The 17723-nt window shown below is 54.5% G+C and overlaps 2 protein-coding genes across 9 annotated transcripts in view; one reads left to right on the plus strand and one right to left on the minus strand.

The window, feature by feature from the left end:
* The window catches only part of USP42 (ubiquitin specific peptidase 42), a 49025-nt gene extending 34189 nt beyond the window's left edge, over positions 1–14836 (plus strand). The window contains exons 9-18 of one of the 2 annotated variants that reach the window (XM_045875834.2): positions 510–621; positions 1417–1557; positions 1744–1844; positions 3119–3272; positions 4926–5642; positions 5774–5868; positions 7519–9012; positions 10076–10377; positions 12666–12709; positions 13789–14836. In XM_045875834.2, the coding sequence (XP_045731790.2) occupies positions 510–621; positions 1417–1557; positions 1744–1844; positions 3119–3272; positions 4926–5642; positions 5774–5868; positions 7519–9012; positions 10076–10377; positions 12666–12673 (3124 nt within the window). In that variant the 3' untranslated portion in view covers positions 12674–12709; positions 13789–14836. The remainder of the gene's footprint in view (positions 1–509; positions 622–1416; positions 1558–1743; positions 1845–3118; positions 3273–4925; positions 5643–5773; positions 5869–7518; positions 9013–10075; positions 10378–12665; positions 12710–13788) is intronic. The other variant, XM_054507699.2, reaches the window with a different exon arrangement.
* A 488-nt stretch (positions 14837–15324) lies between these two features.
* The window catches only part of CYTH3 (cytohesin 3), a 90397-nt gene continuing 87998 nt past the window's right edge, over positions 15325–17723 (minus strand). For all 7 annotated transcript variants that reach the window (XM_054507701.2, XM_045875836.3, XM_064593315.1 and 4 more), the window contains one exon: positions 15325–17645. In XM_054507701.2, coding sequence (XP_054363676.1) covers positions 17573–17645 — 73 coding nt within the window. In that variant the 3' untranslated portion in view covers positions 15325–17572. The remainder of the gene's footprint in view (positions 17646–17723) is intronic.

Raw genomic sequence — 17723 nt, forward strand, 5'->3', positions numbered from 1 at the left:
CAGGGTGGTATGGGCTGGAAACCTCTAGTATTGATGATTCATTGCTGTGTTTCCCTGTGAAGTCAAGAGAGCCTCTATTTGAAGAAAGTTCTGTTTCACATGTTTTAGTAAATTTACATTTTAGAATCAGGTACTATGGGTGATCGTTACCAAATACTCATGTCTTGGGGGAAGAAAGCTCCCCACGACCACAGGCACTTTCCTGTTCTAAGCTCCATGGATGGTCACTTTGTTTTGAATTGAGAGAAGTCTGTATTCACCTAATTTTAAAATTATCTATGGTTATGTGGCTTCTCAGAAACTGTCCTAGCTTCCTTTTTTCTTTCATGCTAATTGAGCAATCTCCCCCTGTCATAATTTTAGTGTTTTCACTGTTGGTTGAGAGGGGTCATGTTTTTTAGCTAGTAGCTTTCTTTTAGGTTTAGTGGGAAATGTTTCAGAGAAATAACAAGGGAAAGACTAAAAAATATACATAGAAATCTTAGTCCTTTGTTTCTTTTTATTTCAAGGTGTAAAAAGATGGTTCCAGCTTCAAAGAGGTTCACTATACACAGATCCTCTAATGTTCTTACACTTTCTCTGAAACGTTTTGCAAATTTTACTGGTGGGAAAATTGCTAAGGTAGGTTGATAATAACCTTTTATGTTGTCTCTCTCAAGACTTATGCGTCAGTAACTATCAGGGGTTATAAACGACCTAATTGAACAGTTTGTTACCTGAGTTCCTAAGTTCTTCTAGTACTTATTGGGGGAAAATACGTCAGAGCATTGAGCTAGCAGTAATGTGTTACGTGTGTTCGTGAGTGTAGTCTCTCTCTCCTTCAGCTGGTTAGACTTTCTGATGATAAAACTGGTAACTGTGATCTGCACTTGGGCCTCATGGTCAGGGAAAGTGGGGAGATACAGGGAGAGCTGGTGTCGTTTGAAATCCGAAGAGGACGCCCCTGCTGGATCTCACACTCTTTCGTCAGCGTTGGTTTTCCTGTTTGTTGAGGTTTTCTGAGGGTAGCACACTGAATTTTCATATTCTCTTTCCACTTCCTGAAGGCTGGAAGTATCAGAAATGAGTAGTATGCAAGAGATCTAAACAATCCCTTCCCAAAGAAGTAAAACTGAGTGAGGCCGAAGTGCAGAATTAGCGTTCCATTGTGTCCTGTGGCGAACTCAGAAGGTTCACTTAACGTAGAGCCTTGCTTGCTTCAAGGAAATCAGGAATACAGTGGGAGTGCGCTAAGTATCTGTGAGTTCAGGGTGGCTCCAGGCCGATCGGGTCTTTTGAAATGTGGTTCAGTGTGTTCGGTTTCTGCTGGAACATCTGAGGGCACGAAGTCCTGCGCTTGGGTCTCCACGAGGATATGCGGAATGGTCTGGGCCTTCAGAAGTGACATTCCTTGATCCTCTTTCCATTTCTGTTTAGGATGTGAAATATCCTGAATACCTTGACATTCGACCATACATGTCTCAACCGAACGGAGAACCGATCATCTATGTTCTGTACGCGGTGCTGGTACACACCGGCTTTAACTGCCACGCCGGCCATTACTTCTGCTACATCAAAGTAAGCCGTGCAGGTGTTGGTGCCTGTTTGTAAGGTAGCCTCTAAGGAGCACTGGTGCTCCTGGGGGGCAAGGTGGGACTTCTGCAGTGAAAATATGAAAGCCCGTTTTTCTTACATTTCTCTTGATTGGTGTTCTCTCTTTGTCTAATTATACCTAATTTCTCTTTTGTTGGCTTTCTTTTGCAGGCTAGCAATGGTCTCTGGTACCAGATGAATGACTCCATCGTGTCTACCAGTGATATTAGATCGGTACTCAGTCAACAAGCTTATGTTCTCTTTTATATCAGGTATCGTCAGGAAAACAGATTTCACCTTTTCTGTTACGTCATTTCTCTTCATCTCAACATACTTAAATTCAGTATTCGGTTATTTCTGAAGCAGCAGCTTAATGATGCCAACAGAGGAAGGGAGGTAGTTTGGGTAGGGATTAGGAGTTGGATTAGCTTCCAGCTCCTTGGCAAGTTGATAATGAAGCATGCAGAGTAAGCGCGTGGTGATGGCAGAGGGCAGGCTGCTGGTGGCAGCACGGGGGGGGGCTGGGGGAGGGGGAGGCCTCGGGAAGGGGCCTCTGAGGACCTGGGTGTGGTCACCTGTCAACCGCTGAGCACAGGCAGCCAGTCACCTTCCTGGGCCCATTTGCCTCCTGTTGCTGCTGCGTGTTCCAACTCACTACTTCCATTTCTGGAAATGTGTGGTCTGAGAAAAAGTCTGACGCGTGCTTCCAAGGTATTCATTTATAGTAGCTGAAAACTAAGAACATTCTAAGATTTCCGGGGCGTCTGGGTGGCTCAGTCGTTGGGCGTCTGCCTTCGGCTCAGGTCACGGTCCCAGGGTCCTGGGATCGAGCCCCACATCGGGCTCCCTGCTCGGCGGGGGGCCTGCTTCCACCTCTCCCTCTGCCCCTCCCCCCTGCTCGTGCTCGCTCGCTCGCTCTGTCTCTCTGTCAAAATCTTTAAAAAAAAAAAAAAATCCTAAAATTTCCAATATTAGCAGAATGAGCATGTAAATTGTAGCATGTCCATGTGATGGACTATTACACAGCTGTTAAAAATGATTTTTATGATGCCTTTTACCCCCCAAATGATACAAGAAAGTGCTCTTGTATCATTGTATCCGTATATCCTGTATATGTGGAGAAAACGCAGTTTGAAACCTTTTACGCTGGAATTGAAAAAAAACAGTACAGGCTGAAGCCTGGAGGATGTTCCAATAAATCTGAATGGTAGACGCCTCTCGTGGGTGAGACGAGGCACCGTATTTGTGTTTCTGACTTCTGGGTACGGCCTTCCTCTAGCGGCATGTACTTAAAATTAGAGAAATAGAAACAAACAGAAAGGAAGAATTGCTTTCCGGTGGTGGCATCTCCGGAACACACAATCACAAATGCCACCTGCATGGTTGTCTTTCTTGTCTCCCTGTCGGAGCAGCTGTGCCCCCAACCTAGACCCAGAGGGGTCCTCTGCGGACGTAGCTCTGTGCACCGCAGCTTCTCAGTCTGCAATGACTCTCTTCTAAGGACGTGCCGTATGAAGCCCTGAGCGCTGTCCCTCTCTGTCCCTAGGTCCCACGATGTGAAAAATGGAGGTGAACTCACTCATCCCACTCACAGCCCCGGCCAGTCCTCGCCCCGACCCGTGATCAGCCAGCGCGTTGTCAACAACAAACAGGCTGCGTCAGGCTTTATCGGACCACAGCTCCCCTCTCACGTGATAAAGGTAACATTCCAGAGGTAGGATGCAACCTCTGTGCTAACTTGGGTATTGTTCAAAGCCTCTGGGTCACACTGCGGTAGCTGCTGTGTCCTCGTACGACTGCGTTTCTTGTCAAGAAAGTTTATTCAAGCCAATAATTATAAAGTAAATAATAATCTCAGAGTGTGAATGTAATGAACAAGAAGAAAGTCTTGGTATAGGTATATTTAAACGCTAGAGATTTTATTTTATTCTATTTATTAAGATTTTATTTGAGAGACGGAGTGAGCGAGAGATAGAGCACATGAGCAGAGGGAGAGGGAGAAGCAGGCTCTCTGCTGAGCAGGGAGCCCGATGCGGGACTCGATCCCAGGACCCTGGGACCATGACCTGAGCCAAAGGCAGACGCTTAACTGACTGAGCCACCCAGGCGCCCCTAAAAGCTAGAGATTTTAGCTCTCACTTTGGACTTCCGTTCAGAGTGGACTAAATATTTGGGGATTCTTGATGAATACTAGCAACAAGAAAGTGACTCACAAAAAGCATATTTTCAGTGTGTCCATGTAGCCCTTTCAGTAGTGTGATGTGTCCTGTCTGCCATCCAGCGGGTCAGACGCACCCCCTGCTGGCCTCTCCGGGAGAGTTGGTGGAATGGCTGGGTCACGTGACACGCAGGGCTTCAGGAGGGAAGGCCGGACATGCGCTGGCCTTATGCAGCGATTATGGACAGCCTGTCCGTGTGTGGAAGCAGCCCGCCCCCTGTACCACGGGGCTGTAACAGCCTTTCCGCTCGAGTGTGATTTGTTTGGAATCAGCAGATGGTCTGTTGTGTGCTGTTCTTTATGGACATTGGACAGTGTTTGGGTTCTGGCTGGAATCAGAAATCGAATGCCTCTGGGAGCCGGGCAGGTAATGGGCTCCTGCGCTGGGCTCTGCTTAACAGTAACATCAGGACCCTGGCCCGCTGGAGAGCATGTGCCCTGTGTGGAGGCGCGGCTAAGACTGATTTTTTCAAGGTTTTTTGTTTTTTGTTTTCATGTGAAACCTTCTAGTGTTAAGACAGCAAGCAACTGATTGAGGTATTCAAGAGAACTGTGAAGGCCGTGCAGAACCCCTCTGTGAATGAGATCTCACCCACGGCCACCAGTTTGCCCCTGTAGGATAGAGCAGCAGGGGTGGAGTCTGGAGCAGAACAGTTCACGAGTAGGATTCGGAGGGGACGTGGAGGGAGGGGACGGCGCCCAGAGCAGCTCCCTGCGTCTGCCCGTGCCCCCTGGCTCCCTGGCTCCTGGCTCCCCTGGCCAGTGGTCATTCCCCACTAGCTGGCACTTCCTTCCGCCTGTAGAGCAGCAGGCTTCCAAGAAACCCAGCCAAGGAAAACATACATGACTCTGTGCGCAAGGGGCCTGTTCATTTCTGTCGGACAGAAACAGAAAGAATTTGGGCTGGGGTTTGTTCTCGGACAGAAATAGTTGTTGATTACTTACCAGAAAACACGGGCCCATGAAAGGTTTATGGTGGTCAGGGGCAGACAGGAGGAGGAGGTGTTTCTGGGTGTGGGAAACCTGATATTCCAAAAAAGAAAAAGATGAGCAAAATGGGAAGGGCCCCCAGCCAGAGTGGATTCTTTGTGACCGTTCCTGGGGCTCTCACCAGCTGGGGTCTTCTTTCTTCCAGAACCCACCTCACTTAAATGGGACCGGGCCATTGAAAGAAGCACCAAGCAGTTCCATGTCGAGTCCTAGTGGAAATTCCAGTGTCAGCCGGGCTGGTTCTGTTAATGCTTCGACTTCTGTTCAAAACTGGTCCGTCAACAGGCCCTCAGTGATTCCAGAACATCCCAAGAAACAAAAAATCACGATCAGTATTCACAACAAGTTACCTGTTCGCCAAGGCCAGTCTCAGCCTAACCTTCACAGCGGTTCTTTGGAGAACCCAGCCAAGCCTGTTCCCTCTTCTACCGTTACCAATTCTTCTGCAATACAGTCTACCTCGAGCGCACCTACAACGGCAGTTTCTAGTAAAGTCACAAAGCAGATGACCCCGAGCGAGTCCTGTTCCAAGCCGGTGATGAACGGCAAGTCCAAGCTGAACTCCAGTGTCCTGGTGCCCTATGGCGCCGAGTCGTCCGAAGAGTCTGACGAGGAGGCGAAGGGCCTAGGCAAGGAGAATGGTCTCGGTACGATCGAGAGCTCGAACTCTTCTGTGCAGGATGCAGAAGATGACGAGGCCTCTCCGCTCGAGCTTCACGAGCCCCTTGCTCTAAATGGTGCTGACAGTATGGACAGCGACCTGAAGGAAAACGGTCTGTCTTGTGATGGTGCCAGTTGCCAAGTCCCGCCTGCTCTACCCGCAGAAAATCCCTTTGCTAAGGTGAATGGCCTGCCCGGAAAGGTGAGCGTGTTGGGTGGCCCCGGAGGGTGGGGGCGGGCTGTGCTTGACTCTCACGTACAGCCGCTCGCTGGCTGGAGATCAGGGGGTGCCCGGTGGCAGCAAGAATGGAAACACTTTGTTTTTTATTGCAGTTGATGCCCGCTCCTCTGCCGCCTCCCCCAGAAGACAAAATCTTAGAGACTTGCAAACTCAGCAACAAAGGGAAAGGCTCGACAGAAGAAACCAGGTAAGACGGCGACAGGAAAGGACACTATGACCGTGTCCATGCACACGCCGCTGCTTTAATACTGTGCATGTCTCATCGTGGACCTTTTGAACCCTGGAATGATTCTGTGGCACCCTTCCGAATCTGACACCTAGCTTTCCAGTGACAAACGTGAAGACTCCCAAGGTTGTAGGGCAGGGCTTCTCGGCTCCATCGAGTTGCAAGTATCTTGTTCTGCTTCTTCTAGAATCCTGAAATTGCATTCATAGATAAGACAGTCTTCCTCCACATTGAATGCTTTGTTTTGCTTTTTTAAATCGGTACATTGCCTGAGTGTAATGTAATGGGAACGAAAGACTGGAACATACCACGCGGTGGTGTTTCGGTTTGCACACATCCAGGCGGCCCCGCAAGTGCACACCGCCCCGCGCAGGTTTGCTGTGAGCCTCGCTGCGTGGGACGTGGCCTGGTGTCCAGAGCGCAGTCCCACGCACACATTTCACCATCAGGGGTGTGACGTCCTCATGGGGGACAACTTTTGGTGACATTCTGGTCGTCTCTGGATTCACGCAGTAGTTGTATTCCTGGAACATGTCACGTCCATGAAAACTGCCAGTAATCTGGCTGGGGTGTTGGCCCACGTGGACGTGGGACTTCACTTACTCCCTGCATGGCCCTGCCCGCTTGTGCTAGTGGGGCTCCCCCATCTCTGTGACAGCCTGGAATGCACCCCACACTTCAGAATGGCCCCTGGCAGGGAGCTGCCCTTCCTGAAGGTTTAATTACTAAAATGGAGTGGAGTCAATCTGTAGGCAAAGAACGCTCCTTTCAGTTTACCTTCAAGAGGGGACGGCGTGAACCCTCAGTGGCTTCCTTCCCTAGTCTAGCTTAGTTTGTCCTCATATGTCGTGTGCGTGAGGATTACCGTAGACGGTTGTTAACCAAAGACAGTTTTGTAGACTGAACCATGCGTGTACCGTAGCCCAGTGGGTGCTGCTCTCTTACGTGCCGGCTTGGGAATCCCACGGCCTCGCGCGAGGTGACTTGTCTGTACGGATCTCATCTGTGCTCTCCCCCCCCCCCCCCCAGGTATTTTCCCACTAAAATGTGGGGCCCCTGGAGGGTTGCTGTTGTTTGCTGGCAGCTTTCATTGACCTCGAGCGTAGCTCGGGGGCCCCGTAGCAGCCAAGGGCAGACAGAGTTCGTGTCCCACAGGAAGGTGTTATGAAGCCTCACCGCTTCCTCCAGTTTACAAGTTCCATGGAGCTGTGGGCTCTGTTTGGAGGCAGGGCCTCTACCTCGGAGGCTCGGGAGAAACGCAGAGGAAAAGTTAAGAGCCTTCGGTCACCCTTTGACTTTTCTGATTATTCACAGCTACTAAAAATTAGAAGTATATCTGAAAACAGAAGGAGCCTAGAACTGCAGGATTATTGTAGCAGAGAAACGGGAGAGTAGATAAGCCCGATAGAGGATTTCATGTTTTTATTTAGTGAGGGAAAGAGAACACTTGAAGTTTCCAAAAATGATAAGCCCCATATCGGGCTGCAGCCAGATACGTTAAAGGCACAGGTTATTTAGTAAAGAACGTTTTGAAGTTTTTGTCCCTGTGAGCCATAAAGCAATGAAGCCAGGGACTAATTTATTGATTTCTTTGTTTTGATGGGGCTGCAGCGCGCCTGGAACAGAGGACGGTCCTGCGGAGGATCCCGGCGCAGAGCGGGAGGCCGGCAGTCCGTCTCCCGAGTCCCGTGAGAAACTGGAGACCCTCACGAGCCTTAGCAGCAAGTTAAAGAAGGCTTTGCCACCCTTAGACCCCAGCATCAAATCTACCAAAGAAGAAGTCTCAGAAAACGTTTTAGCAAAACCCGAGGAGTCTTTGCCCAGTGCCGACACTCTTCACAGCAGTACTAAGAACACCACGGGGGATGATGGGCTCCCTAAACTGTGTGGCCCCGGGGGTTTAACAGGTGACAAGAGCAGACCGCCCCAGGCCGTACCGGGGGTGGTGGTAGAGAGCCCACGGGCCTCAGCCGCAGTGGACACAGCGGGGAGTTCAAGCCCAAGTCCCCCCGTACGCTCCGAGGGTGCCTGTGAGCACGAACTCTTAGTCTACATCAGTCGAGACGCGTGCACGGACTTGGAGGACCGTCCTCGGAGCACAGGTGCGGCTGCGGAGGCCTCGCCCTCTCCTCAAGTAGACAAGGTCACAGAACATCATTCAGAAGGGGGCCCCGAACAAAGTAACGGGGAGAAATGTGAAGAAAATAAGGTAGGACAAAAAGTTCCAGATCATTCTCCAGTTAAGGAAAAAATCAGCATCCTCAGAAAAGTCGATCGAGGGCATTACCGCACCCGGAGAGACCGTTCCTCGAGCGGGGAGCGCGCGAGGGAGAGCAGGAGCCGGACCGGGGAGCGCTGCCACGGGAAGCGGCGCTCCTCCGTGCGGGAGCGGGCCAGGCGGGAGCGCCCCAGGACGGAGCACTGCGGCGGGGGCCCGCACCCCCCCGGCCGCAGCGAGAGGCTCAGCCCCGGCGAGCCCCGCTCCCTGGGCAGGTACGGCCACCGGCACTCCCGCAGCAGAGGCGGGTCGGACCAGGAGTGGGGCCGGTACCCGCACTCGGAGAGCGAGCACTCCTGGGGCCGGGAGAAGTACTACCCGGACAGGCCGCGGTGGGACAAATGCAGGTATTACCACGACAGGTACGCCCCGTACGCGGCCAGGGAGGCGCGCGAGTGGAAGCCCTTCCACGGCGCCCGCGACTACGCCAAGGCGGGCCCGTCCGGCGGCCGGCCCTGCAGGGACTACTATAGGGGCAGGAAGGGCTACGAGCTGCTCGCCAAGGGCCGGGACCGGCATCGCTTCGGCAGCCCCCGGGCGGGCCCGCCCCACGCCCTCCTCCCGTACCCCGAGAAGTACCCCCACGAGAAAATTGCACTTGTAGCCGAAGACACCAATTGTAACCTCGCCGATCGGTTTCACGAACACGAGAACGCCAAGTCCCGGAAACGGAGATACGACAGCATGGAGAACAGCGACGGTCATGTCGAGAAGAAGGCCTGGAGGAGCTTCCAGAAGGATCCCTTGGAAGAGCCTAAAGTGAAGAAGCACAAAAAATCAAAGAAGAAAAAGAAATCCAAAGACAAACACCGAGGCCACGATTCCAGGTGAGGATGAGGCCGTGGGCGCGGCATCGGGAGAGGTCTGGTTGCGGTTCCGTCCACGGGAGCCCGGCCTGGCCCCACGCACCGGGCTGGCTCCGGCGGTGGAGGCTGGAGTCCTGTGGTCTGCTCGGCGGGGCCTGAGCTTCCACCACGGTAGATTTCTGGACCCCAGCTCCGTGCTGACGCTCTTACTTCGCAGTTTTATAGTGTCTCCAAACCTCCCTTTTCGAAACGATGCTGCTATTTTTGGTCCGTGCTTTAGGATAATCTGTGGGAGTAAGCATGCCATGGTCTGTGCCTGAGAACTTGGGTCTTGGGCTGCGTAACTGGTGTTCATACTCTCACTCGTCACATGTAGTTATGTTTTCATACCTGTTCACGTTTTCTTGCGCCTCAGGGACCACCCGGCGGGCAGGCACAGGGAGGCCACCGTCCGTCCCTTTGCTGTTGGCCTGCCGGCTGCCAGCGCAAATCAGAGACGACCACTTGACCACTCGTTGCCTCAGCTTTGTTTCTCTGGCTCCATTTCCCAGTTTAAAATCTAGTGGGGAAGTTTGTTTTTGTCTTTCTAAAAAGCTAAATTGGGCAGAGATTGATTGTCTTGAAAAGGACTTCTCCATGATGAGATGCATGACACCTGACGTCTCTTGAGATAGAAACCCTGGGGAAAGGTTACCAAAAGCTGTAGGGACAGACATGGTTACCTGAGGGACAACCTCCTTCCCTCCTGTGTGTCTGAAGCTTCTGGTGAAAGCATTTTGTCCCTTGGCCACTCGTTCCAGGAAAAGGTAGTGAAATTCTTCCTCTGGACTTGAGGCCAGCAGCCTTTGCTCCGGAGCAGAGCTCCAGGCAGCTGTGGGGGCGGGGGGGGGGGTGCCCCAAGCGGGCGAACTCATACCCCGGACCCCAACACTTCCTACGATGAGCCCGGTGCGTTTGTGCTCAGGGGGGTCCTCACCGCTGTGTGCGTGCTGAGTGTCTGCCGTGGGGGTGAGAGCCGAGGACCAGCCGCTCGGAGGCGAGTTTGGTTTGTTGGTGGTTTGAGTTCTGGTTTCTTCCTCTGCAGGCGTCAGCAGGACTCCGATCTGTCAGTAGCGTACTCCGACGCTGATCTCCACAGACACAAAAAGAAGAAGAAGAAAAAGAAGAGGCACTCCAGGAGATCCGAGGACTTGGTTAAAGACTCAGAACCGCACCTGCCCAAGGCCGCCAGCCATGAGACTGTTGACCGTTTCCGGAGAACTGACGGCGCTTTCCCCCTCACCGACGGCCTGCCTCTGGAAGGTGTTGGGCCTTTCCGTGAGAAGAGAAAACACTTAAGGATGGGAAGCAGGGATGACAGGTGTCCTCTGTCTGAGTGTGGCCAGGGTAAGAGGAGATACTTGGAATTAAGAATATAGAAACGATTTCTTGTTAACACAGGGGAAGAAACCCTCAAATGGCGTAAAAGGGTTTGGCTCCAGCAGGAGCCCGTGCGCCCTGTCCGCTCCAGCCTCGGCCCCCAGGCGGAGCGCGGGCAGCTGCGGGACTGACCCTTAGCGTGTGCAGGGACCTCGGTGACCCGGACCTGGGTGCGGCGGAGCCTCGGTAGTGAGACCTCTGGAGTCTGGGGCTCTGGGCGTGTGTGTGTCTCATGAAGGACCAGGGCTTTTGTTCTTAAGCCATTTCTGATAGAAATATTTTCACCGTGTGTGCTTTCCCTCCTGAGTCTGCAAACCTCTAGCATTCGGAGTATAAGCTGAAACTCTGTTTGGGGTACGTCTGCTCTCACCCCCTAACAGAGTCGAGGCCTTGCAGGCGCCTGTATTATGGGGCCCAGGCTCCCGCCAAGCAAATCCCTCCAGGCTTGGCGGGGGGGAGGGGGGTGGTTTGGATTCTTCCCCACTTTGCACCACTGTCTACCGATGTCGTTTCACAGCCCTTTCTGCTCTGACTGCACCTAAAGCAGCTCCTCTCTGTATGCAGCTTACATCTGTGCCGCCCATCTCCGCGGGGCCTGCCGGTTCAGAGGGGCTTTGTGGGTTTTAAATGGCTGGCAAAGTCCAAAGGAGAAGATGTCTCTGCATGTGGGACACGCCTGTGTCCGGAGCTGTGCTTGGGGCGAGCTCAGCCCGCTCAGTTACGTGTCACCACGCTGGCCCTGAGCAGGCGCTGCCGAGAGCCCGGACGGCCCCAGAGTGGAACAGGGTTGTCCTCCGGCTTTTTTTTTTTTTTTTTTTTTTAAGATTTTATTTATTTGAGAGAGAGAGAATGAGAAAGAAAGAACACATGAGAGGGGATAGGGTCAGAGGACGAAGCAGACTCCCTGCCGAGCAGGGAGCCCGATGCGGGGCTCGATCCCGGGACTCCAGGACCATGACCTGAGCTGAAGGCAGTCGCTTAACCGACTGAGCCCCCCAGGCGCCCATCCTCTGACCTTTTGTACGAGAAGCTCACCTGGCCCTGCCCTAGATGCCTGAGGTGCGCTCTCGTGCCCTTGATGCGGCTTCGTGGTTGCGCAGAGGCCCTTTGTGTCGGGAACTTGTTGGGGGCAGACCAGTCGGTGTGGCTGTGGACGGAGGAGGGACAGGAGGGCCCTGAGCGTTGGCGTTAGGGAAGCAGACACCGTGAGGGAGGCCCTGTCCCAGCAGGAGGGGCCGTGCGGTGTGACGTGCCGTGGGGAGCCCGGGTGGCACGGGGCAGAGGACAAGAGTGGCCGTGGCCGGCAAGAAAGTGATGCTGGGCTGTTGTCTGCTCTGGGTTTTTTAAAGATATTAAACATATGAATCTTCAGACTGGTTTCCCATGAGCATTTTGGTGATTTGGGGAAGGGCTTGGCTTGGTGAGGATCGAGTCCTTTCTACCTCTCCTTGGTGCTTGAGAGGGAGGAGTGGGCGGCATCTGAGGGGATTCTGCTTTGTTGCCAGAATCTTCCCCTCCCGGCTTCAGGTCTCGGAAGGACCACCCTCAGAGGCTACGGGCGCACAGTGGAGGGCAGCTCCCCCCCAGAGATGGCCCTGGAGGGAAAGCAGGCTGAGTGGGAACCTCGCCAGTTGGCATTTGGGGGCCCAGACGTGTGTCTCTCGGGGCTGCGGTCAGGCTTTGTTGAGTGGTGGCCGTTTCTGTCCTGTCCGATGGCCCTCGATGGCCGATGTGCAGCCGGTGCTTCCGCGGAGAGCGGACTGAGGAACCCGTGTGCCTGTCCCCTCCTGTCCTCGGGGACGGGGGCCACCTGCTTGGGCTTGCGTGCCAAGCAGCCCTGTCCTCTGGCCGAGGATGCCAGGCCCCTGTGCCTGCCTGCCACGTGTGCCCCGTGTCTGCCACCTGGACCACTCGCCTCTCAGCCTCCTGTCCCCCGGCCGCATGGAACTCTCGGTTCAGTGTCTTTGGCCTGAGGTCTGGTCTGTCCTGCTGTTGAACTGCTGAGGCGTTTGATGGGCTGAGAGCGGACTGTTCCCGCAGGGTGAGGCTTTCCCTGCATGGCAGGTGTCGCATGGAGTCTTGTTTCCAGGAAGACGCTTGGGGAGCGCGCCTCGGGGCAGGGACTGCTTGCTCACCCACCGCGAGCACCCGGCCCACAGCGGCTTCTATGTGTGATCACTCGTGCCCACAGCGCAGGCACGAAGGGTTCTGCAAAACCATCATTAAAATCTCTTTCCTGATTCTTTGCTTTCTAGGTGATTGAAAACTTGGCCTCAAAACAAAAAACTGACTAGTTATGGTAAGCAGTTTTCCTGTCTGTCTGTTTCGTACTTGTTTGTAGAGGCACCGCGGGGACACAGACAAGGAGTTTGGGGCGTCGGGCTTAGAGGCGGTGCTGCGGGGAGCAGGCGCGGGAGGCTCCCCCGCGAGGGTAGCGGACTCCTCTGCCCCCCAGGCCAAGCGCCGGAGCTGTGCTTAGACCCCTCTTCCTTGGGTCTGGCTCTGGGACGGGGCGTCCCTTACTTGAGCCGGGGCCACCCTGCCCCCTGCTCCCTCCTCCTCCCCCCCCTTCTGGTGAGAAAGTGAGGGAAAGCCGAAGGCGCCAGGGCCAGGATGGAACCGAACGAACGAGAAGCTCCTTTCCTCCACCCAGACCTACCCGACTGGCCTCGGCCAGGAGCCCCTGGCAGCCCCCTTCCCACACACGGCCCCGGGTCCCCGCGCTGGGGGAACACGGGGTTCGCGGCGGCGTGCAGGGCGTGCAGACCGAGAGCGCCCGCCGACCGCCGACAGAGAGGACGCGGGGAACGCGGTGTGGGTGCCTTAGGACAGATGCCGACTTTGACAGTGTCCAGTGACTACCGGCATTTGACTCAGTGGCCCCGGGGGCTAGCGCTTCTTGTCTGTGGCCCGCACTTGCTGAGGTGCCCTGTCGCTCTTGAAGGCGCCCGTGTCCGCTGTGGGACTCGTAGGCAGCAGGGGGGATTTGAAGTGGATTTCCCCGATCGTCTTCGGCAGATTAACGTGCAGCCAACTAACCTGCTTTCTCGGTGTCTTAAGGAAAAGACCTAAGCCTAAGTAGGGCATTAGACTCCGACTGTCTAGCGAAAGGGAGTTGCAGGCCTGAGCCGACTGGCAGCGGCGCGCGCCCAGCAGGTGGCTCCCTCCGCACGTCCGGCCCCGAGCAGCCCCCTTCCCTCCCCGCCCTTCTGGAAGGCAGAGCGACGGCCGTAGGGACGAGGAGCTTGCCCCCCAAGGCCTGGCGGAGCTGTGCCAGGAAGCCCACGCTTGAGCTGTCGGTGTCAGGGACGGCCAGGCCCCCAGGCCCCGGCCTCGGGAGGTACTAACGGCTGCCGCTTGCTGCCTCTTGTCTTTCAGATTCAGCGTGTTCGACAGAAGCCATCCCCAACCCAGCTTAAATTATCAATCTAGAAAATAACTTGGTTCAAATCCGCGTGGTGCTTCTTTAGTAAATCCTGTACAGATTTTACCATGGAGAACTTTTTTTTAGTTTTTACCTTTTCTTAATTACCCTTATTCCAAATGGACGAACACTTTCTACAACTGCTGACCATTGTAAAACACCGTGTACATAAATCCCACGGACAGTGACGCCCTGGACTGGAACATCTCAAATGCTGCTTAATCAGACTCAGGTGGACCGCTCGCATTCCATGGAAAGCTCCTCCAAGTTAGACATCCGGTGCCAGACCAGCCGGGAAACCATGGAATTATTAAAAGTACAAACTGACAGTGTGTATATTTAATTTAAAGACTTATTTAAAGATTCACGAGCTCTCAACTAGACTTGAGAGCAGTCTGTTTTCTGTAATGTCTGATACTAGAAACTAATTTGCTTCATATTTTAGTTGTATTCAAGATTTGAAAATGTATTTTATAGACAAGTTCTGTTTTTGAACTTTGTGGAACTATTCCAATCAATTTACCAGTTATGATGAGTATTTACATTATGAATGTATAATCCAAACATTATTTGTAAAGCCTACAGTATGTTTTTATTACTTAACACTTTTTTATACAGTGTCTCTTGTCTTGACTATGATATTGGAGTCTGAGTTGTCAGCTTGGTCCCTTAAAGTTTCTAGTTACAGACAAAATCATACTGTGATTTTATTTTTAATATGGATATGCTATCAAACTGTGATACACTTATAATTCACTGGTCCTGCATCAGGAGATGGAGTGGGGAAAACTGTATTTAATACAGTTTGTATCTGAATAATCTGTATGGTTTATACAGTTTGTGTTGTTCAGAGATGTCTAAAGTTTGATCTTTGTTTTTTTAAAGATTAAAAAAGCACTTGCCCCACTGTAAATATACAGCATGTAAAATTTATATAGTATATAAATGGCAGCAAATTAAACATTTTGTGTCTTACATCTTTACTGCTGTTTCCCCCCTTTGCTTACCAGACCCTTCTCACCACCTTCTTGCTGCTGCCTTCACGGTCTTAGACTCCTCTGAAGCCCAAGCCCGGGATGAGGAAGGGACAGGGAGCAAGTTCCTGGACCCGACGATCTATTTTAAAGAACCAGGTCCTAGGTAGTATTCTTTGAACAATGCATTTTTTATTCTGTGGACACGGTATTTGCAATTTGATGGCCATACACCTTCCAATTTTGCTATTCATTTTACAACAAAGTATCGATAGATAATAAGGTATTTCTTCATGCAACTTGTGGGAGTATATACATTGAATAACAAACACTCCAGAAATCTCTCTGTACATTATTTACATATTAACTATATTTACTGTAAATAGAAATGTCTAAGAAAAAATAAGAAAATGTGAAATCACAACGTGTGGTTTCGGGTCTACAACAGACCTAACTTCTCAGCAAAGCACATCTATGTAGATAATATGCATTTTAACTTTTAAAAATATGCATTGCTTTATATGAAGCACTAAATGCTGCTTCATCTATAAATAGCTCCTATTTTGATTCGGTTTGGTACCACTTTAAACTGTTGAAGGTTGCTCCGTAGTCCTGAAGACACTGTTGCTTGCCTGGGTCCAGGGTCATCCAGTTCAACCTCAAGTGTTAACCGAGGCTGGGGGGCCGCGGCCGTCCGCCCGGCGCACGCCCTCCACCGCCTCCTGCCCTTGGCCTCTGGAGGAGAGCTTGTCTTTGGCCAGAGTTGGGACTAAATTCCAGCACTGCGCGCGGACGTGGGGGTGGCGGGGGGGGGGGGGGAGGAGGAACACGGCCCCCTGGAGGTTCGGCCGGCGGCCGGGGGGCCCACACAGCCCCCCTGCCCTGCCGGGCATCGCGGACTCGCAAGTCGGTGCGTTAAACTGTCACAACAAAACCCGGGATTCGAGGACCTCCCCTAACGCGGACGGCAGGTGCCCACCTGCCCCGCGTCCGAGCACCGCGGCCTCGGCCGGGTAGGCTCGCGGGGCATCAGCCCGACGGGCCGCGCCTTCACAGGCGCCCAAGGGAGCCCTCCCACGGGGCTTCCCTCCAGCTCGTTCTCCCGCCCCCACCGCGGCCAAGGCCCAGCGAGAGAGGCCTGCCTCCCCGGGGCCCACTTGGGGCCGACACCCGGGGACGGGCTCCCCGTGCGCGCTACGGCCACTGTGGCCGGCGCCGTCTGCTCACGAGGACTGGAGGCCGGAGCCGCGCACTTCGAGAACGCCGACGGGCCTGTCTCAAAAACCCAAGTTTCGAATTTGAGGTATCGGTACAGTAACAAAGCCTACGAGCTTGGGAATGAAACCAAGAAGTCCGTTTGATGCAGGTCAGAGGGCCCCGGGCTCGGACGCTCGGCCTCTAGCGCCTAAGCTCCGTCCAGGGCAGCGGTGCCAGGCCAGCGGCCCGTTCCCGCGCCACGGCAGCTCACAGGCACAGTCCCTCGCACTGAACGTCCCCAACGGGGGCCGACGGCCCGAGGTCCGCCGTCCGGGACTTCCATCCTGCGCGGGCCGCGCGGGCCGCCGAGGGGCGCAGAGGCGGGGCGGGGCGGGGCGGGGCGGGGCGGGGCCCACGCGGCGGGGCGGGGGCGGGGCCCGGGGCGGGGGCGGGGCCGCAGCACCCCAGCCTCGCCGCGCGGCGGCCCCGTCCTGCGCGGAGACCCATCCTCCCTCCGGCAGACGGCCTGAGCACCTACTACTAGGTCAACAGCACCCCGACGGCCGCCTGACCGGGGGCTCCCCAAGTTCCGCCGCCAGCTGTGTGGGGGGTTTTGCACTATTTACAGGAAACCCTAAGCGCCCCCAGCCTCCGACCCGCAGCGTGCGCTCTCCCTGCTCCTGGCCAGAGGGTCAGTCTCTGAAAACACGGGACGGGAGTCGTTCTGGCTACTTGGCTACACGTTACCTCAAGAGATCGGGTCCGATTGTCACCAGGTCAGTAAAAAGCATCGGTCTTGCCGACAGGTTTTAAGCGGCGCAGACTGGTCGGGAGCTGGTCGGAACCACGGTTCCGGTGAACCACGTGGAACTGCGGGGGGCGGGGCCACACAGGCCAGCAGCTGCCGTTTCCTGGGGCTCAGCACACAGACCGAGCCGGCGCCGGGCCGCAGTGACCAGAGAAACGCCCAGAACCATCCCCTGTAACGACCCGCCCCTCTCGAAGGCGATCCGAGCGGAAGAGCAGCCCGCACACCCGGCCCGGCCCGGCCCGGCCCGGCCCCGGCGGGCTGCGCGCGTCGTGCAGACGGACTCCTCCTTCAGTGCCCGGTGTCTGCTGTGCAACCAGGAGTGAGATTTATAGCTGCCGTTCTAGAAATACTACTGCTACAAAGTATCTTCCGTTATAATTTCAGAATATAAAAAGGCATATAAAAGCTATAATCCTGTATATCTGAGAAAAAAACTCTTGAGTAAAAAAGTGGTCGCTTTTCCTTCCTCGTCTGCTAGAAAACAGCGGCTTCTGGACCGGAGGGCGCAGCCCCGGGCGAGCACGTGCGGCACGGCGGGCGCCAGCTTCCCTCGGGGCCGGCGGGAGGGCGGCGGCGGCGCGGGGCCCCGGCGACCCCAGAGCGCGCTCCCGCCGCGCGGCCGGCGCGGTGCAGCGCTGCCTCCTCCGGGGAGGCGGCGGGAGAGCGAGGCGGGGCCCAGGGTGTCGGGGAGGCTCCCAGTCACTTTCTGCTGCGGGGTTTTGGTTCCCACTTCCACCTGCCGAGGCCGGGAAAGCTCTATTTCTTATTGGCAATCCTCCTCTTCCTCGTGGCCAGCATGTCATAGAAAGGATCCCTGCTGATGCTCGCTCTGGGGGGAGAGGAGAGTCCTGAGGTCGGAGGGCGCCCTGCAGCGCCCCCAAGCGGGGCCGCTGGGGCCGCGTGTGTC

This window comes from Mirounga angustirostris, unplaced genomic scaffold (genome assembly GCF_029215605.1).
Source record: "Mirounga angustirostris isolate CCGP_5_RB_7025 unplaced genomic scaffold, mMirAng1.0.hap1 SCAF_5, whole genome shotgun sequence".
NCBI classification, from domain to species: Eukaryota; Metazoa; Chordata; class Mammalia; order Carnivora; family Phocidae; genus Mirounga; species Mirounga angustirostris.